Source organism: Scyliorhinus torazame, chromosome X (genome assembly GCF_047496885.1).
Source record: "Scyliorhinus torazame isolate Kashiwa2021f chromosome X, sScyTor2.1, whole genome shotgun sequence".
Taxonomy (NCBI): Eukaryota; Metazoa; Chordata; class Chondrichthyes; order Carcharhiniformes; family Scyliorhinidae; genus Scyliorhinus; species Scyliorhinus torazame.
In genome coordinates this window covers 7,171,737-7,193,280 of record NC_092738.1, presented here as the reverse complement: position 1 = coordinate 7,193,280, position 21,544 = coordinate 7,171,737, and the positions used below count along the sequence as shown (strand labels likewise).

Below are 21,544 nucleotides of genomic sequence, written 5' to 3'. Positions count from 1 at the left end.
GAGACTAGGTAGTTTGTGATGCCACTTGATCCTTTTAATAATAATAATCGCTTCTTGTCACAAGTAGGCTTCAATGAAGTTACTGTGAAAGGCCCCTAGTTGCCACATCCAGCGCCTGTTCAGGGAGTCTGGTACGGGAATTGAACCCGCGCTGCTGGCCTTGTTCTGTATTACAAACTAGCTGTTTAGCCCACTGTGCTAAACCAGCCCCCAGTTATGGGTAACTGTAAAAAAGCCTAATTGCTATTTTTACCAAATAGAACATAATATACTATTTAAATATAGCACACTCTCAAACTCTACCACTTTTTAATTTCAGTACATTTGGATCCTCTGGTGAATCTGTGATTGGGAAGCTTTTTGGTTGTGAAGTTGAAAACTGTAGCACTTGTCGCTGTGGGAAGGAAACTGTTCGGGTTTCTTCGAGTCTGCTTTTCACTTTGCAGTATCCTGATATGAATAGTGCTGGTGAGTAATGCACAGAGAATGATCGACATCACAAACTGCCTCACTTTCACCATTGTAGTTCAAGATGTTTTTATACTTTTGACACATTGAAGTATGATGCCTAGAGTACGATGGACTCAAAACTTCATATTGATCAACTCTCACTTCTTGAGACACAACTTATCGTAAGTTGGAATACATTGTTTTTTCAGGAAAGCACAGCTGCACTTCAGCCGATTAACTTGATTTCCCCCTTGTAAGGCTGCAAAGTTTGATTGCTGTATCTAGGCACGTCCTGAAGACAGTTATAAACTTATTTTCATTGAATCCATCCTGAGCTCGGATCATGGAATAGTGCAGCACAATGGCCATTTGGCTCTAATAGCCTACGCCAGGACAATTGTCTGGATAGCTTAGTAACTATTTGTAAAATCTCTTGGTTAAAGATATCAACAGTAAATGACGACTGGTAGTGTTCTTTTGTACTTTTTTTAAGGGTGATATAAATTTGGATAGATGACGAGGTGAACCCTGAAGTGAAGCTGTCTCAATTATTTATCTATCTATATTTAAAAACCTTGTTTGCATGAGCTTCCTGTCAACTTTTCCCATTCTATAAATTCCTGTCCCTATATTTAAGAAGAAAACTGTGCAATGACACATTCCTGGGCAACATGTTGTTGCAATGGTTAGCACTGCTGCCCTATAGCGCTGAGGACCCGGGTTCGATCCCGGGTCACTGACCATGTGGAGTTTGCACGTTCTCCCCGTGTTTGCGTGGGTCTCACCCCCACAGCCCAAAGATCTGCAGGGTAGGCAGATTGGCCATGCTAAATTGTCCCTTAATTGAGGGGGAAAAAATTGTGTACTCTAAATTTTAAAAGAAAGTAATGAAACGTTCTCACGTTGTAACGCCTCAGTTCCCATTTCCTCCGCCTGTACAGTGGAGAAAATCCGCGGTCTCAACCAATTCAGCATCTTTCCCAAATTGCCATACTTTTTTGCTATGAAAAGACAACGTGTGATTTAAGATGGAAACTATAAGTTATACCTTTGCGTCCTGGTCCAATTATCCCGACCTCTAGCCCTATTTCGCCTGAATGTTGTCTTTCTGTGTAAAACACTATGGGAAATTGACTATAATGTGGTGGGTGTTTCCTAATTGCCACTTGTTTACTGCAAAGCTTTACCTTTTATTGATTTAACTCCTGGTATAGCAACAATAAATTAGAATCTGAGAACTATAGAGCATCTAAGTCAAAAGCAAAGATAGTAGCCAGTAAACTAATAGAGAAACAAGGATGTATGAAAATAACCAATCCGAAATGATCAGTCAGAAAAACCTGCCAATAAACATTTTTTTAAAACCATTCATAATTTTTGATGCAGAAATCATTTCCTATGCTGTATGAAAATTTTAATAGCAGAAATAAGATTTTGAATCAGATAGAAACAGAAAATTATGTTTTGTGAAAAGAAAAGTGGCTGAATTTTACAACCAGGCAGCAGCTGATCTTGTGAAAAGAGAAATCTGTCTGCTTTGTCTATATTCTGTGAACTCCAAGCTGTTGGAAAATGACTCGTTGATTGACCCCCATTCTCTACTGAATAAACTCATTAAATGCCTTTTTGATTTTAGACAAAACTATTCGACAGTACGAATTTGCTGAAGTGCTGAAGAGAAGTATTTGTCTTGAACAGAACACCCAGGCCTGGTGTGAAAACTGTGAGAAGTACCAGCCTACGGTTAGTATGTTTGCACTGGGGAAATGTACAGCCATTAAAGAGTTGGCCTATTTTCCAGGAGCTGTGTATACAATGATAATTGCACTATGGTCTAATATAATGCGTGGTGTAAAGGCAATCTTGGATGAAAGAGAGTAAACTGATGAGCTGGCTCATGTCATGGTGTAAATTTCTGAGCTATTTGAGGGGGTTCGTCCATTTGCTTAGAATATCCTAACTATACTTGTATATTAAGGCTGTTTAATCTAGTAGCCTATGAAAGGTAATTTTGGCTTTTGATTTTATGTTTGCATATATTTGTACATAGAATCATAGAAATGATTACAGCACAGAAGAAAAACATTTGGTCTGTCATGTCTGTGCTGGTTCTCTGATGAAGCAATTCATCTAGTGCCATTCCCTTGCCTTCTTTCAGTAGCCCTGCACATTCTTCCTTTTCAGCCACGTGTTCCATAGTGTAATGGTGAGCACTTTGTTAATTCGGTGAACATCGGTAAAGGAAGAAGCTGGAGCTAGTCTGTCTTCGACACAGGTTTATTCACAAAACTAGGCAAACTTTCATCTGGGAATTAGTTCTTATATATGTGCCTAACCGTTCCCCAGTTAATATCAGTTGCTCTTAATCACAACTAGAGCGTGCAGTCGATTAGAATCATAGAATCATAGAAGTTTACAGCATGGAAACAGGCCCTTCGGCCCAACCAGTCCATGCCGCCCAGTTTTTTACCATTAAGCTAGTCCCAGTTGCCCGCACTTGGCCCATAACCCTCTATACCCATCTTACCCATGTAACCATCTAAATGCTTTTTGAAAGACACAATTGTACCCGCTTCTACTACTACCTCTGGCAGCCCATTCCAGACACTCACTACCCTCTGAGTGAAGAAATTGCCCCTCTGGGCCCTTCTGAATCTCTCCCCTCTCACCTTAAACCTATGCCCTCTAGTTTTAGACTCCCCTACCTTTGGGAAAAGATGTTGACTATCTACCTTATCTATGCCCCTCATTATTTTATAGACCTCTATAAGATCACCCCTAAGCCTCCTACGCTCCAGGGAAAAAAGTCCCAGTCTATCCAGCCTCTCCTTATAACTCAAACCATCAAGTCCCGGCAACATCCTAGTAAATCTTTTCTGCACTCTTTCTAGTTTAATAATATCCTTTCTATAATAGGGTGACCAGAACTGCACACAGTATTCCAAGTGTGGCCGTACCAATATCCTGTACAACTTCAACAAGACGTCCCAACTCCTATATTCAATGTTCTGACCAATGAAACCAAGCATGCCGAATGCCTTCTTCACCACCCTGTCCACCTGCGACTCCACCTTCAAGGAGCTATGAACCTGTACTCCTAGATCTCTTTGTTCTATAACTCTCCCCAACGCCATACCATTAACTGAGTAGGTCCTGGCCTGATTCGATCTGCCAAAATGCATCACCTCACATTTATCTAAATTAAACTCCATCTGCCATTCGTCGGCCCACTGGCCTAATTGATCAAGATCCCGTTGCAATCCTAGATAACCTTCTTCACTATCCACTATGCCACCAATCTTGGTGTCATCTGCAAACTTACTAACCATGCCTCCTAAATTCTCATCCAAATCATTAATATAAATCACAAATAACAGTGGAAATTGTTACAGCATTTGCAACATTAACACTGGGGACTCTAAATCCAGTAACTCTTCAGTGGAGCCTTTTTTAAGGAAACACTTGTAGGGCTACAGTGAATAGGTGGTCTGATTAACAAGTTTGCAGAAGACACTAAGATTGGTGGAGTACCAGATAGTGAAGGGGACTGTCAGAGAATACAGCACAATATAGATAGATTGGAGAGTTGGGCGGAGAAATGGCAGATGGAGTTCAATCCGGGCAAATGCGAGGATGAACATAAGAACATAAGAATTAGGAACAGGAGTAGGCCATCTGGCCCCTCGAGCCTGCTCCGCCATTTAATGAGATCATGGCTGATCTTTGTGGACTCAGCTCCACTCTCCGGCCCGTACACCATATCCCCGAATCCCTTTATTCTTTAGCAAGGCATCTATCTTTTTCTTAAAAACGTTTAAAGAAGGAGCCTCAACTGCTTCACTGGGCAAGGAATTCCAGAGATTCACAACCCTTTGGGTGAAGAAGTTCCTCCTACACTCCGTCGAGTGTTTCAAGAGCGAACTATACGGTAAATGAAAGCGCCCTGGGGAAAATTGATGTACAGGGAGATCTGGGTGTTCAGGTCCATTGTACCCTGAAAATAGCTGTGCAGGTCGATAGAGTGGTCAAGAAGGCATACGGCATGCTTTCCTTCATCGGAAGGGGTATAGAGTTACAAGAGTTGGCAGGTCATGTTACAGTTATATAAGACTTTGGTTCGGCCACATTTGGAATACTGCGTACAGTTCTGGTCGCCACATTACCAGAAGGATGTGGATGCTTTGGAGAAGGTGCAGAGGAGGTTCACCAGGATGTTGCCTGGTATGGAGGGCGCTAGCTATGAAAAAGGTTGAGTAGATTAGGATTATTTTCATTAGAAAGGAGGTTGAGGGGGGACCTCATTGAGGTCTACAAAATCATGAGAGGTATAGACAGGGTGGATAGCAAGAAGCTTTTTCCCAGAGTGGGGGACTCAATTACTGGGGGTCACGAGTTCAAGGTGAGAGGGGAAAAGTTTAAGGGAGATGTGCGTGGAAAGTTCTTTACGCAGAGGGTGGTGGGTGCTTGGAACGCATTGCCGGCGGAGGTGGTAGAGACGGGTACGATAGCGTCATTTAAGATGTATCGAGGCAGATACATGAATGGGCAGGGAGCAGAGGGATATAGATCCTGAGAAAATAGGCAACAGTTTTAGATCGAGGATCTGGAGGCTTGGAGGGTCGAAGGGCCTGTTCCTGTGCTGTAATTTTTCTTTGTTCTTTGTTTGAAAAGGCGGGGGAAGTAGAACTAGGCAAATTTCTCCTTCAGTGGGCCATCACAGACATGACAGACTGCATGGCCTCCTTCTGTGCTGTAACCGTTCTGTGATAATGCAACTTCAATTTGAATGTCTTGATTGAATATGCCTCCACCACACTCAGGCAGCAGATTCCAGATCCTCACCACTTGCTGTGTAAAAACTGTTTTCAATATATTTCAGTACAACTCTGGCATTTCTGCTGTAACTCTGGTGTGTGCAGTAATAGGCTGTTGTACAGCAAGACATGACTGTGAAGATGTTCAAAATCTTCCTGTCAAAGATTGTCCTGTGAAGCATGCATTGTGTTAGTGTCCTTGGCAACTTCCATAACCTGTACTTTTGATTGGTAGGTTTACAATGGAAGGTTAAATTTTAAATGATATAATGAACATTTTCTTCGAATGATTGTACGGCACACTCACTGATGTCATGCCACAAGAATCTTGGGATAGCGATCATAAAGTTTAATTTTTAATTCCATAACAAATTAAAAGCAGTACTCAAGTCTCGAGGATCATATGCCACCCATCTCCCCTGACACTCCAAAGGTCTGTACTGAGGGAATGTTCTGTTGTCCGATACCATATTTTGGATAAGATATTAAACTGAGGTCTTGTTTGCCTGTTCCACTGCTTGCCGTAGAATTGGTAAGAATGTGTAAATTGGATTGTATTGGCCAAGAAATACAGGAAATGTTGACTTCTCATTCATGTACTTAATGGAAAGATTTGGGGCATTTAAATTGGAATCTTGCAGAAATGAAAACAAAGCTGTGTACTTTCAGCATTGTTACAAATTTAAAGAGTCAAAAGTCCAAATTGCTTGATTGATTACTTTAGTTTACAATTTGTCAAGACATCTGGTATATTTTACATTCGAATGAAGCAGGGGCGTGTGCTTAAAATGATGATTGATTCCAAGACGTTGGCTGCCTTGTTCACGAGCAACAGTGTGAAGTAACCTTGGATTACGTGTGCGCAGGATGGTTCTGGCCTTTGAATGAAGTGGCAACTGTGCGATTTTCACATCACTATTGTGCTATCTTGTTGTTTCACTTCCTGCACCTAGTGACGCACTAGGCAAACTTTCATCTGTTTCCATCATGAGGTTTTTCCTGGATCAGATTGTGAGCCTGTCACCAGAGGCTGACAGCTTGAGGGACGCCACTTGCATCAAGCATGGCTGACCAGTGGTCTCTCCCATTCTTACCGCCTGACATTGAAGGATTTTGCATGTTGATATTCAAACCTGTTTGCCGTGTTAAGAACACACCTTGGTGCTATCTTGTGGCACTGCATCAAAAAATGTCTTGTGTACCGTGTCACAAATTGTCACAAATCAGCCTATTACGAAATAAAAACAGAAAATGCTGGAAATATTCAGCAGGTCTGGCAGCATCTGTGAAGAGAGAAACCAACAATATCTCGGCTTGATGATCTTTCATCAGAACTGAATTAAACTTCCAATGTTGATTGGCTATTGTATTTGCTTCCAGGTTCAAACCAGGAATATTCGATGCTTACCTGATGTTCTTGTTATTAATTGTGAAGTTAACAGCAGAAAGGAAGCTGAATTCTGGAAATGCCAAGCTGAGGTTTGTAAAGCGGAATTAATTGTTATTATTTCAAAATTACGCACTTTATACAGCTGCTAAAATGAGTGTTTATATCCCATTTGGGAAAGAAATTCTCTCTCATGAGATTAAATGTTGTGCATTTATATAGCACCTATTCACAGTCTCAGGGTGTCCCAAAGTTTTTTTTTTTTTAATTAATTTTACGGGATGTGGGCATTGCTAGTCATGGGCATTTATTGCCCATCCCTAGTTGCCCTTCAGAAGGTGACGGTGAGTTGCCTTCTTGAACCGCTGCAGTAGGTACACCCATTGTGCTGTTGGGGAGCGATGGTGCCGAGCTTCTTGAGTGTTGTTGGAGCTGCACTCATCCAGGCAAATGGAGAGTATTCCGTTACAGTCCTGACTTGTGCCTTGTAGATGGTGGACAGGCTTTGGGTGGTCAGGAGGTGAGTTAATCGCTGTAGGACTCCCAGCCTTTGACCTGTCCTGGTAGCCACGGTATTAATATGGTCGGGTCCAGTTCAGTCCAACTCCCAGGATGTTGATTGTGGGGGATTCAGCGATGGTAATGCCATTGAATGTCAAGGGGCGGTGGTTAGATCCTCTCTTGGGGCGGTGGTTAGATCCTCTCTTGGGGCGGTGGTTAGATCCTCTCTTGGAGAAGATGGTCATTGCCTGGCACTTGTGTGGTGCGAATGTAACTTGTCACTTGTCAGCCCGAGCCTGGATGTTGCCCAGGTCTTGCTGCATTTAGACACGGACTGCTTTATTGAGGAGTCGCGAATGGTGCTGAACATTGTGCAGTCATCCACAAACATCCCCACTTGGAAGGGAGGTCATTGATGAAGCAGCTGAAGATGGTGGGGCCCAGGACACTGTCCTGAGGAACTCCTGCAGTGATGTCCTGGAGCTGAGATGATTGACCTCCAACCACCACAACCATCTTCCTCTGTGCCGGGTATGACTCCAACCAGCGGAGAGTTTCCCCCTGATTCCCATCGACTCCAGTTTAGCGAAGAAGAAGAAGAAGAATCTTTATTGTCACAAGTAGGCTTACATTAACACTGCAATGAAGTTACTGTGAAAAGCCCCTAGTTGCCACATTCCGGAGCCTGTTGAGGTACACAGAGGGAGAATTCAGAATGTCCAATTCACCTAACAGCATGTCTTTCGGGACTTGTGGGAGGAAACCGGAGCACCCGGAGGAAACCCAAGCAGACACGGGGAGAACGTGCAGACTCCGCACAGACAGTGACCCAAGCCGGGAATTGAACCTTCTAAATTAAAAAAACTTTTAAAAAGCTATGGACAGCCGGGAAGATCCAGGACTCCTTGATGCCATACTCGGTCTGCCTTGATGTCAGGGACAGTCACTCTCACCTCACCTCTGGCATTCAGCTCTGTTGTCCATGTTTGAACCAAGGCTGTAATGAGGTCAGGAGCTGAGTGACCCTGGCTGAACCCAAACTGAGTGTCCGTGAGCAGGATATTGCTGAGTAAGTGCCACATGATAGCACTGTTGATGACTCCTTCCATCACTTTACTGATGATGGAGAGTAGACTGATAGGGCGGCAATTGGCAGGGTTGGATTTGTCCTGCTTCTTGTGCACAGGACACACCTGGGCAATTTTCCACATTACCGGATAGATGCCAGTGTTGTAGCTGTACTGGAACAGCTTGGCTAGGGGTGCGGCAAGTTCTGGAGCACAAGTCTTCAGTACTATTGCCGGGGTATTGTCAGGTCCCATAACCTTTGCCATATCCAGTGCCTTCAACTGTTCTTTTCTTCAGTGTTCGAAAGGAGAGAGGCCATGTTGTTGAGGAGGATAGTGCGATACAGGCTGGTAGGCTAGAGGAGGTAGATATTCGGAAGGAAGATGTGTGAGAAATTTTGAGAAGCCTGAGGAGAGATAAGTCCCCTGGGCCTGATGGGATATATCCCAGGATTCTTTGGGCGGCGAGGGATGAGATTGCAGAGCCTTTGGCTTTGATCTTTATGTCCTCACTGTCTACAGGAATAGTGCCAGAAGACTGGAGAGAGGTGAATGTTGACCCCTTGTTCAAGAAAGGGAATAGGTATAACCCTGGGAATTATAGGCTGGTTAGTCTCACTTCGGCCACAGGTAAATTATTGGAAAGGGTCCTGAGGGATAGGGTTTATGATCATTTGGAAAGATACAGCTTAATCCAGGATAGTCCAGGGTCTGGTTTAGCACAGGGCTAAAGAGCTGGCTTTTAAAGCAGACCCAGGCAGGGCAGCAGCACGATTCAATTCCCAGCCTCCCCGAACAGGCGCTGGGATGTGGCGACTAGGGGCTTTTCACAGTAACTTCATTTGAAGCCTACTTGTGACAATAAGCGATTTTCATTTCATTTTTCATTTCAGTCAGCACGGATTTGTGAGGGGTAAGTCTTGCCTCACAAGTTTGATTGTATTCTTTGAGGAGGTAACTAAGTACATAGATCAAGGTAGAGCAGTTGATGTCGTATACATGGATTTTAGTAAGGCGTTTGATAAGGTGCCCCATGGTTGGCTCATGCAGAAAGTAAGGACGCATGGCATAGAGGGAAATTTGGCCGATTGGATCAGTAACTGGCTATCACATAGAAGACAGAGGGTGGTGGTAGATGGTAAATTTTCATCCTGGACCCCAGTCACCAGCGGTGTACCACAGGGATCAGTGCTGGGTCCTCTGCTATTTGTGATTTTTATCAATGACTTGGAGGAGGGGGCTGAAGGTTGGGTTAGTAAATTTGCTGATGACACCAAGATTGGTGGAGTAGTGGATGAGGTGGAGGGCTGTTGTAGGCGGCAAAGAGACAGTGATAGGATGCAGAACTGGGCTGAAAAATGGCAGATGGAGTTTAACCCTGATAAGTGTAAGGTGATTCATTGTGGTAGGACAAATTTGAATGCGAATTACAGGGTTAACGGCAGGGTTCTGAAGAATGTGGAGGAGCAGAGAGATCTCGGAGTTCATGTCCACAGATCTCTGAAAGTTGCCACCCAAGTGGATAGAGCCGTGAAGAAAGCCTATAGTGTGTTAGCATTAATTAACAGGGGGATTGAGTTTAAGAGCCGTGAGGTTATGCTGCAACTGTTCAAGACCTTGGTTAGACCACATTTGGAGTATTGTGTGCAGTTCTGCTCACCTCACTATAGGAAGGATTGGAAGCATTGGAAAGGGTGCAAAGGAGATTTACCAGGATGCTGCCTGGATTGGAGGGTAGGTCTTATGAGGAAAGGTTGAGGGAGCTAGGGCTTTTCTCATTGGAGCAGAGGAGGATGAGAGGTGACTTAATTGAGATGTATAAGATGATGAGGGATAGATAGAGTGGACGTTCAGTGACTTTTTCCTCGGGTGGATGTAGCTGTTACACGGGGGCATAACTATAAGGTTCATGGTGGGAGATATAGGAGGGATGTCAGAGGTAGGTTCTTTACTCCGAGAGTGGTTGGGACGTGGAACGCACTCCCAGCTATGGTAGTGGAGTCGGACACTTTAGGAACTTTCAAGCGGTTATTGGATAGGCATATGGAGTGCACTAGAATGATTGGGAGGAGGTTGATTTGATCTTAGTTTCAGACTAGTTTGGCACAACATCGTGGGCCGAAGGGCCTGTACTGTGCTATTTCTTGATATCACGTGGAGTGAACCGTATTGGCCGAAGACTGACATCTGTGATGCTGGGGACCTCCGGAGGAGACTGAGACAGATCATCCACTCGGCACTTCTGGCTGAGGATTGTTGCAAATGCCTCAGCCTCGTCTTTTGCACACGGGCTGGGCTCCTAAATCATTGAGTGCTTTAAAACCAACAAAGTACTCTTTGTAGTTTAGTTGCTGTTGCAATGTTGTGCTTAATTTGTGCAGACTTTGGTGATGAAGAAAGAAAATGACTCCTTTTGGAGCACCTCATTTAGTGGCTAATTGGCATGGTACATGCTTGACAACAGGTTGCCGAGGGGACGAAATTTCAATAGTGGGAGTTTGTTACATAAAACATCTAGCCCTGCCATCTGGTCATACTGGCAAAGCTGTATCAGAGTGGCGGTCATGGAGTGAGTGGTCGCACACAGGGTGGCTCCTGCTTGAAGGTGTTGGTTTTGGCCCCTTTTTCCCGAACTTTGGGGAATTTCAGCAGAAAGGTTGTGCGGAGAGTGGAGTGGGATTAGGTCTCCCCCGGATGTGCACGTCTGCCGGTTACAAGCTCGACAGAAGATACTGAGAGCCCTGACTAAAGAGTTGGAGGAGACTCATGACGCAGCATCAATTTCAAACATGGCGGAGGGTGAAGGGTCATTGGCAACTGGGAAGCTGCCAATGGAGCAGTTGATGAGCTTCATTAAGGACTAATTCCGACAGCAGCGAAGTGGCTGGTCCAAGGAAATTGAGGGGGCAGTGGCACCTCTTCGCGGGAATTTGGAACGGGTGGAGAAGAGCCTGGAAGTGCAGGGGGTGACGATCCAGGAGGTGGACAAAGTGGTGTCTGACCAGGTTGTGACGCTGGATGTGGAGATGGCGACCCTGGGGGACATGTGTAAGATGCTGCGAGCAAAGGTGGAGGAGCAGGAAAACAGGTCCAGGCAGCAAAATCTGTGGATTGTGGGTCTCCTGGAGGGAGTGGAGGGAACGAGTGCAATGGGCTATGTTGCGAGGATGCTAGCCCGGTTGGTGGACGGGAAGGTGCTGGACAAGGGCCCGGAGGTGGATCAGGTCCATAGGTCCCTGAGGCAGAAACCAAGAGCTTTGAGGGTTGTTTTAATAGTTGACCGTGTCCAAAGAGGGAATGTGGAATCTCTGTTGTACTCAAGTTTTCAGAGCTTGTTTCATCGTTTTCCGTTGAAATGGGAACCCTAATCTGAGTCTATTTGGTGGGGCACTCCCATCGGGGTAACAGTTTGTGGCTAAGATCTTAGCCGCAGGTTCTGCCGCATTTGTCCGGGTGGGGAAAGCCTCTACCCAGCGGGTAAACGGGTCTATTAACACGTGGGAGAATCTTCCACTTCGGGGTGAAGGGCTGGTAAAGTCTGTTTGAAGGTGGGTCCAGGTACCCAGAGGCCAACTGAGGTGACCCATCTGGACCTTTATATGTCCTCTGGTGCTTGCTTGGAAATAAATCAAACGGTTCGGGAGTATTCGTGTATTTGCACTAATTTACTCAGAACATAGAACATTACAGCGCAGTACAGGCCCTTCGGCCCTCGCTGTTGCGCCGACCTGTGAAACCACTCTAAAGCCCATCTACACTATTCCCTTATCGTCCATATGTCTATCCAATGACCATTTGAATGCCCTTAGTGTTGGCGAGTCCACTACTGTTGCAGGCAGGGCATTCCACGCCCTTACTACTCTCTGAGTAAAGAACCTACCTCTGACACCTGTCCTATATCTATCTCCCTTCAATTTAAAGCTGTGTCCCCTCGTGCTAGACATCACCATCCGAGGAAAAAGGCTCTCACTGTCCACCCTATCTGATCCTCTGATCATCTTGTATGCCTCAATTAAGTCACCTCTTAACCTTCTTCTCTCTAACGAAAATAGCCTCAAGTCCCTCAGCCTTCCCTCATAAGATCTTCCCTCCATATCAGGCAACATTCTGGTAAATCTCCTCTGCACCCTTTCCAATGTTTCTACATCCTACCTATAATGCGGCGACCAGAATTGCACGCAATACTCCAAATGCGGCCGCACCAGAGTTTTGTACAGCTGCAACATGACCTCATGGCTCCGAAACTCAATCCCTCTACCAATAAAAGCTAACACACCGTACGCCTTCTTAACAACCCTCTCAACCTGGGTGGCAACTTTCAGGGATCTATGTACATGGACACCGAGATCGCTCTGCTCATCCACACTACCAAGAATCTTACCATTAGCCCAGTACTCTGTCTTCCTGTTATTCCTTCCAAAATGAATCACCTCACACTTTTCTGCATTAAACTCCATTTGCCACCTCTCAGCCCAGCTCTGCAGCTTATCTATGTCCCTCTGTAACTTGTAACATCCTTCCGCACTGTCCACAACTCCACCGACTTTAGTGTCATCTGCAAATTTACTCACCCATCCTTCTGTGGCCTCCTCCAGGTCATTTATAAAAATGACAAACAGCAGTGGCCCCAAAACAGATCCTTGTGGTACACCACTAGTAACTGGACTCCAGTCTGAACATTTCCCATCAACCACCACCCTTTGTCTTCTTCCAGCTAGCCAATTTCTGATCCAAACTGCTAAATCACCCTGAATCCCATGCCTCCGTATTTTCTGCAATAGCCTACCGTGGGAAACCTTATCAAACGCTTTATTGAAATCCATATACACCACTTGATCAATAACTGGCTCAGTTTCCTTCCAGCCTAACTTTACCACAGCAGCTTGGCATTTTAGTTTTTTCTTTTGGACATTTTGGATAACACCTGAGGCTTGTCAACTCAGTAAATTCCCGTGACCTTTTCGTCCTTTTGAGACATCATCGACATACAGCGATACCTCAATTGTCAGTATTGCTCCCTGGTACTGTTGTCAGGTTTCCCGGGGACTGTCTGTTCATGTTGATCCTGAACCGAGATACCCGGGTTGCTGTGCTCAATCAATCTGTCTGACTCTACTGGGTTCAATTGGCCAACAATCTCCTGTATCTCGTTTCAGGCAACTTAATTTAGGACAGAGTCAATACCTTCAGTATTTTCACGCTTAAACGTTCAGAAATATTGTTGACATATAATCTTATACTCTAAATTGAATCTCTAAACATATGCTCTGAAACAAAGTCTAACCTTATAATGTAAAACTATGTGAACGGAACACACACTGATCCTTATAATTCAATTTTGCCTGTGGGTTGTTTCATACTGTAGTCTGGTTATTCCAAGGACTTCAGGCAGAATGGTCAAAGTAGCTGTATTGGGCAATTTATCAAGAAGCTAAACATCATGGTCCAACACTCTCGTGACCACCGTCCAGTGACTTTAAAAAGATATCTCACTCCTTTCACCAACTGTTATACTCAAAAAAGCAGACAAGGATCAGGCGTAGAATTCTGTTCATAGGCTTTATTGAAGATCTTAAAACAGTTGGGAGAAAATGTTTGCCCATCCTTCACGCGAGTAGTCAGCCAAACTCACCTCGGCATACAAACGCGGGAGCAGAGATTATATACACTTTTAGCACCGTTGTAACATTCCCCCTTACCCCGGGCACTATTCTGTATCCTTGTCTTTCGCTAACAAGTATTTGATTGTTGTTATTGTTCAGGGAGTTTCCTGTGACCTTTTGAATTGATAAGAGATCACATCCCCAAACGTTTGTTAGCCTGAAACTCCTTCATTCTAGAGAGGAGGATTTTATGGCTGCCACCCCTATACCAGGCTGAAACCAACCACCTAGACTCCTGAAGAAACAATGTCTCAGATCTTGTTAGCAACTAGCTTGCTATGAGGCCCCAGCCAGTTTTATGGCAGCGGTTTTACGGCAACTTTGGAAACAGCATTGAGTCTTTTACTTTTAAGACAACAGATAATATGGTAACTGCCCATGATGCACAGAGTGTTGTATAATAGTGGTACCTCCTGCACAATGATTTCTGTTATTGCAAGTGGAGGCGCATGTTTATTATCTGAGATGTTGTGAAAGGCGAATGGGACAAATGTTGACAAGCAAGAAGCATTGTCAGATGACCCTGAATTATGTCTGGGAGTGCGCAGGGAAGATGAGGAAAGCTTTCTAAACTGTGTCCAATCTCATATGCTGCCCAGGATGGAGTCTGTTCTGTTGTGAGCTGCACAAAATGGAGGAAACCCAGATCCCAAATCCTTCATCAGCTTGCGCACGATGGAAAGCTTACTACAGGAGCTACCAAAGGTGGTTGTTTATCTAGATGTACTGATTACAGAAGCTTCCGAAGAGGAGACCTAGAAAATCTTGGAAGTTGTAAAAAGATTTAAGAAGGGTGGCACAGTGGTGCAGTGGTTAGCACTGCTGCCTCACGGCGCTGAGGATCCAGGCTCGATCCTGGCCCTGGGTCACTGTCCGTGTGGAGTTTCACCCTCAACCCAAAAGATGTGCAGGGTAGGTGAATTGGCCACGCTAAATTGGAAAAAATGAAATGGGTACTCTAAATTTAAAAAAAAAAGAAACCTAAAAAGGGGAAAAGTGTACATCGCAGGCTCGTGGCGTACTTTAGAGTAGACGCCCAAGGGCTGCACTCTTATGAGGAGAAGATAAAAGCAATTAAGGAAGCACTGGCTCCCAAAATATGTCAGAATTGTTTCGGAATGGTGAATTACAGAACATAGAACAGTACAGCACAGAACAGGCCCTTCGGCCCTCGATGTTGTGCCGAGTATTGTCTGAAACCAAGATCAAGCTATCTCACTCCCTGTCATTCTGGTGTGCTCCATGTGCCTATCCAATAACCGCTTGAAAGCTCCTAAAGTGTCCGACTCCACTATCACAGCAGGCAGTCCATTCCACACCCTAACCACTCTCTGAGTAAAGAACCTACCTCGGACTTCCCTCCTATATCTCCCACCCTGAATCTTATAGTTATGCCCCCTCGTAACAGCTACATCCACCCGAGGAAATAGTCTCTGAACGTCCACTCTATCTATCCCCCTCATCATCTTATAAACCTCTATTAATAAAGTCGCCTCTCATCCTCCTCCGCTCCAAAGAGAAAAGCCCTAGCTCCCTCAACCTTTCCTCATAAGACCTATCCTGCAAACCAGGCAGCATCCTGGTAAATCTCCTTTGCACCATTTCCAATGCTCCCACATCCTTCCTATAATGACAGTAAGAAGTCTTGCAACACCAGGTTAAAGTCCACCAGGTTTGTTTTGAATCACTAGCTTTCGGAGCCCTGCTCCTTCCTCAGGTGATTCACCTGAGGAAGGAGCAGCGCTCCGAAAGCTAGTGATTCGAAACAAACCTGTTGGACTTTAACCTGGTGTTGTAAGACTTCTTACTGTGCTCACCCCAGTCCAACGCCGGCATCTCCACATCATTCCTATAATGAGGTGACCAGAACTGCGCCCACTACTGGGCAGCACGGTAGCATTGTGGATAGCACAATTGCTTCACAACTCCGGGGTCCCAGGTTCGATTCTGGCTTGGGTCACTGTCTGTGCGGAGTCTGCACATCCTCCCCGTGTGTGCGTGGGTTTCCTCCGGGTGCTCCGGTTTCCTCCCACAGTCCAAAGATGTGCAGGTTAGGTGGATTGGCCATGATAAATTGCCCTTAGTGTCCAAAATTGCCCGTAGTGTTGGGTGGGGTTACTGGGTTATGGGGATAGGGTGGAGGTGTTGACCTTGGGTAGGGTGCTCTTTCCAAGAGCTGGTGCAGACTCGATGGGCCGAATGGCCTCCTTCTGCACTGTAAATTCTATGATAAAAATTCGGTGAAATGTGGTCTCACCAGGGTCATGTACAGTTGCAGCATAACCCCGCGGCTCTTAAACTCAAGCCCCCTGTTAATAAACGCTAACACACTATAGGCCTTCTTCACGGCTCTATCCACTTGAGTGGCAACCTTCAGAGATCTGTGGACATGAACCCCAAGATCTCTCTGTCCCTCCACATTCCTCAGAACCCTGCCGTTGACCCTGTAGTCCGCATTCAAATTTTTTCTACCAAAATGAATCACCTCGCACTTATCAGGGTTAAACTCCATCTGCCATTTTTCGGCCCAGCTCTGCATCCTATCAATGTCTCTTTGCGCAAGATTTATTCCCAATCTTTCAAAAATGTTGGCACCCCTACACACATTCCTGAAGGTAGAGGTGGTATTGGAGAGAGCATCAGAAAGAAGCCTTTAAACTATCTTTGCAGTCATCCAGTTCATTTTGACCCATCAAAAGAGATTATTTTTACCTGTGATGTGTCTCCTTACGGAATCGGAACAGTTTAATTGCATCAGGTGGAAGATGGCGGAGATAGGCCTGTGCCTCAAGGATTCTTGAGCAATGCTGAAAGAACCTATTCTCAAATCGAAAAAGAGGGATTAGCTGTAATCCTTGGAATGAAGAAGTTCCATCAATACGTTTATGGATACCACAAACCCCTGTTGGGCTTTTTTTGGAGTGGATAAGGCCATTCCTCCCATAGCTTCAGCTCGGGTCCAATGCTGGGCTCTATTATTAGCAGCCTATGAGTATACTTTCAGCACAGAATCCCCAAAGTGCTTGGAAAACAGCCGCTCAAACTCTCCTGCCATTACTTCGGCCAGTTCACCCACTGTTATGCATACCCCACAGCGAGCTTGCTCCCGCCATCTTTCCTCACACTGAACTTCCCACTGAGCTCGCCGGCGGACTATTGCTTGCTCCCTTTATTCCCGGATTCTTTATCTGGGATTTTGACATCCTTTGGTTGCTGCAACTTTTCTAACAATCAATCATAGAAAACTCTCCCCAAAATCTAGGCGGAAAGGGCCAAAAAAAACAAAGCTCTGCAGAAGCCACGCAACGTGCGACCTCCACCTACATATTGCCACCGGAAGTCTCGGATGGGGATAGTTTAAATACAATAAATGCTGGTGGCTTACAGTGTTTGTGAATATTAATATCCTCTGGCGATGTGCTTTATTTTGTGACAGTATGAGTTGCACAACAAGATGAGGAAGGAAGATTTGGAAGCAATGAAAATGAAAGAAAATAACCCAACAGAATGGTAGGTTTTCTTCTTTTAGCCCTTTCAGCCTGAGCGATAAGCTTGTTTTTAATGTGGCTTCAAATAGAACAAAGAAAAATTACAGCACAGGAACAGGCCCTTCGGCCCTCCAAGCCTGCGCCGATCCAGATCCTCTATCTAAACCTGTTGCCTATTTTCTAAGGATCTGTATCCCTCTGTTCCCTGCCCATTCATGTATCTGTCTGGATATATCTTAAATGACGCTATCATACCCGCCTCTACCACCTTCGCCGGCAATGCGTTCCAGGCACCCACCACCCTCTGCGTAAAGAACTTTCCACGCATATCTCCCTGAAACTTTTCCCCTCTGACCTTGAACTCGTGACCCCTTGTAATTGAGTCCCCCACTCTGGGGAAAAAGCTTCTTGCTATCCACCCTGTCTATACCTCTCATAATTTTGTCGACCTCAATCAGGTCCCCCCTCAACCTCCGTCTTTCTAATGAAAATAATCCTAATCTACTCAACCTCTCTTCATAGCTAGCACCCTCCATACCAGGCAACATCCTGGTGAACCTCCTCTGCACCTTCTCCAAAGCATCCACATCCTTTTGGTAATGTGGCGACCAGAACTGTACGCAGTATTCCAAATGTGGCAGAACCAAAGTCTTATACAACTGGAACATGACCCGCCAACTCTTGTACTCAATACCCCTTCCGATGAAGGAAAGCATGACGTATGCCTTCTTGACCACTCGTATCGACCTGCGTTGCCACCTTCAGGGTACAATGGACCTGAACTCCCAGATCTCTCTGTACATCAATTTTCCCCAGGACTCTTCCATTGACCGTATAGTCCGCTCTTGAATTAGATCTTCCAAAATGCATCACCTCGCATTTGCCCGGATTGAACTTCTATTCAATAACCTTGGGAAAGCCGCATGTGTGCACAATTTTCTATTAATTCATTCGGAGGATGTAGGCATCACTGGCAAGGCCAATATTTATTGTTCATCCCGAATTGTTCTTGAGAAGGTGGTGGTGAGCCACTGTCTTGAGTACAACTGAGCAGTTCACTTGGCCATTTCAGAGGGCAGTTAAAAATCAACCATGTTGCTGTGGGTCTGCAATCAATATAGATCAGACCGGGTAAGCACAGCAGGCTTCCATCCCGAAAGAACATTAGTGAATTTGATGGCTTTTTATAACAATGCGGTTGTTTAATGGTCACCATTACGCCTCGTTTTTTAAAAATCCCAGATTTATTTAATTAACTAAATTTAAATTCCCCGGCTGCCTGGTGGTATTTGAACTCCTGCCTCTGGATCCAATGCAACTGAGCATTGAACCACTAGTCTGTCATCCATCCCCACATTCCAATTAGTTTATTATACTGTAATATAAATAAATTACCCAGTCAATGGGAAATGATGCACACAAAAGCCCACATTTTCCCCTCTTGGCCATGGTGAATGAATATTCTAACCTGTTATGCCCCTATCCAGCCCCTAATTGCTTTTTTTCACCCAAAATCTGTGTTATATAGAGCTTGTTAGACCGTACAAATGTACTTAGTTTAAAAGCTATACACAAAGGCTTTCAGAATTTTAGCAAACATTTAACAAAATAATAATCGAATCGCCATTGAGAATTCTAGTGAACAGTGTTTGAGGATTATGGAGCAATGTTCACATAGGATAGCCAGCCCAGAAACCGGTCATTCGGCACAACTAGTCCACACTGGTGTTTATGTTCCACTTGAGCCTCCTCCCCATCTTTTCTCATCTAAATCTACCATTATCATCATAGAATTTACAGTGCAGAAGGAGGCCATTCGGCCCATCGAGTCCGCACCGGCTCTTGGAAAGAGCAACCTACCCAAGGTCCACACCTCCACCCTATCCCCATAACCCAGTAACCCCACCCAACCCAACACTAAGGGCAATTTTGGACACTAAGGGCAATTTATCACGGCCAATCCACCTAACCTGCACATCTTTGGACTGTGGGAGGAAACCGGAACACCTAGAGGAAACCCATGCACACACGGGGAGGATGTGCAGACTCCGCACAGACAGTGACCCAAGGCGGGGAATCAAACCTGGCACCCTGGAGCTGTGAAGCAATTGTGCTATCCACAATACTACCGTGCTGCCCGTCGATTATAACCGTCTATTCCCTTTGCACCCAAAAGCTTGTCCAACTTTCCCTTAAATACATCTGTACTATGTGCTTTGAGCACTGTGGTAGAGAGTTCTATTTTCTTACTGCTCCACCTGTAATTTGTTGCAGTTCTTGGTATCAACTATCCCATCCCCAATAAATTTAGTTTTATAAATTTTTTTTTTCTATTTTCCTCCTTTTTCACATTTTCCCCCAAATTTACACCCAACAATAAACAATAATCAGTAACGAATGTAATGTCAATCCCATATCAATAACAACAATCCCATCCTCCCACCAAACCCCAGACATTAGCCCACATGTTAACATAAACAAATGACAAAGAGGAATCAGGAATCACCCATAGTCACCATTAACACACACAACCCCCGACCCCCTAATGTTCGATGTGATCCAATTCTCGAAAGTGCATAATGAATAACGCCCATGAATTGTAGAACCCCTCCATCCTTCCCCTCAGTTCAGATTTGACTTTTTCAAGCGTCAAGAATTCCAGCAGGTCCCCCTGCCACGCCAGGGCACAGGGTGGAGAGGTTGATCTCCACCCTAACAGGATACACCTTCGGGTGATCAACGAGGCTACAACATCTGTCTCCGCGTGCGTTTCCAACCCCGGCTGGCCTGACACCCCGAATATGGCCTCCCGAGGGCCCGGGTCCAGTTTCACATGCACCACTTTAGAGATTACCCTAAACACCTCCTTCCAGTAATCCTCCAGCTTTGGACAGGACCAAAACATATGAACGTGGTTTGCGGCCGCCCCCCCCCCCCCCCCGCAACGCTCACACACATCTTCTACCCCCTCAAAAAGCCGGCTCATCCTTGCCCTCGTGAGGTGCGCTCTGTATACCACCTTCAGCTGTATCAGCCCCAACCTCGCACACAAGGTGGAGGCGTTCACCCTCCGGAGCACCTCACACCAGAACATAGAACAATACAGCGCAGTACAGGCCCTTCGGCCCACGATGTTGCACCAAAACAAAAGCCATCTAACCTACACTATGCCATTATCATCCATATGTTTATCCAATAAACTTTTAAATGCCCTCAATGTTGGCGAGTTCACTACTGTAGCAGGTAGGGCATTCCACGGCCTCACTACTCTTTGCGTAAAGAACCTACCTCTGACCTCTGTCCTATATCTATTACCTCTCAGTTTAAAGTTATGTCCCCTCGTGCCAGCCATTTCCATGAAGGCTCTCACTGTCCACCCTATCCAACCCCCTGATCATTTTGTATGCCTCTATTAAGTCTCCTCTTAACCTTCTTCTCTCCAACGAAAACAACCTCAAGTCCATCAGCCTTTCCTCATAAGATTTTCCCTCCATACCAGGCAACATCCTGGTAAATCTCCTCTGCACCCGCTCCAAAGCCTCCACGTCCTTCCTATAATGCGGTGACCAGAACTGTACGCAATACTCCAAATGCGGCCGTACCAGAGTTCTGTACAGCTGCAACATGACCTCCTGACTCTGGAACTCAATCCCTCACCTGCATGTATCTAAATATTTCCCCCTGCTCCAGCCCATACTTCGCTTCCAGCTCCTTCAATCCTGCAAACCAACCCCCAAGAAACAAATCGTTTAGTGAGAAATTATATTTTGATTGCAAAGTCCAAATCGTTGATGTGAATGTAAATAGCAGTGGTCCCAGCACTAAACCTTGTGGGGCAACACTTCCCCCACCTTCTGCCACTCGGTGATAACACATCCTCGGGTGACTGGTTTTAATGATCTGAAGATTTCAACTGCAACAGCAGACTGTTGATTGGTGTTCTGGTCGTCACTCTGCTGGAGAGAGCACAGTGCCTTTTGAGCCAAGAATTCTCGACAGAACGGAACTCTACACCTTCTGAGCAAAGCCAACGTATCTCTCTCTGATCTGAGGAACTATTCAACTGTATCAAAATGAAGTTTTGAAAAAGAAATTCCAGTTTATTTTATTGTCTCATCCAAAGTTGTGTCTCATCCAAAGTTGTATCATTCTCTTTTAATTTATCAGGTTAAGC

The 21,544-nt window shown here is 45.1% G+C and overlaps 1 protein-coding gene across 3 annotated transcripts in view; it reads left to right on the top strand.

Annotated features, from left to right (window-relative positions):
• pan2 (poly(A) specific ribonuclease subunit PAN2) overlaps positions 1–21,544 on the top strand; it is a 231,809-nt gene that overhangs the window by 60,887 nt on the left and 149,378 nt on the right. For all 3 annotated transcript variants that reach the window (XM_072494068.1, XM_072494070.1, XM_072494069.1), the window contains exons 13-16: positions 320–468; positions 2,087–2,193; positions 6,645–6,743; positions 17,319–17,392. In XM_072494068.1, the coding sequence (XP_072350169.1) occupies positions 320–468; positions 2,087–2,193; positions 6,645–6,743; positions 17,319–17,392 (429 nt within the window). The remainder of the gene's footprint in view (positions 1–319; positions 469–2,086; positions 2,194–6,644; positions 6,744–17,318; positions 17,393–21,544) is intronic.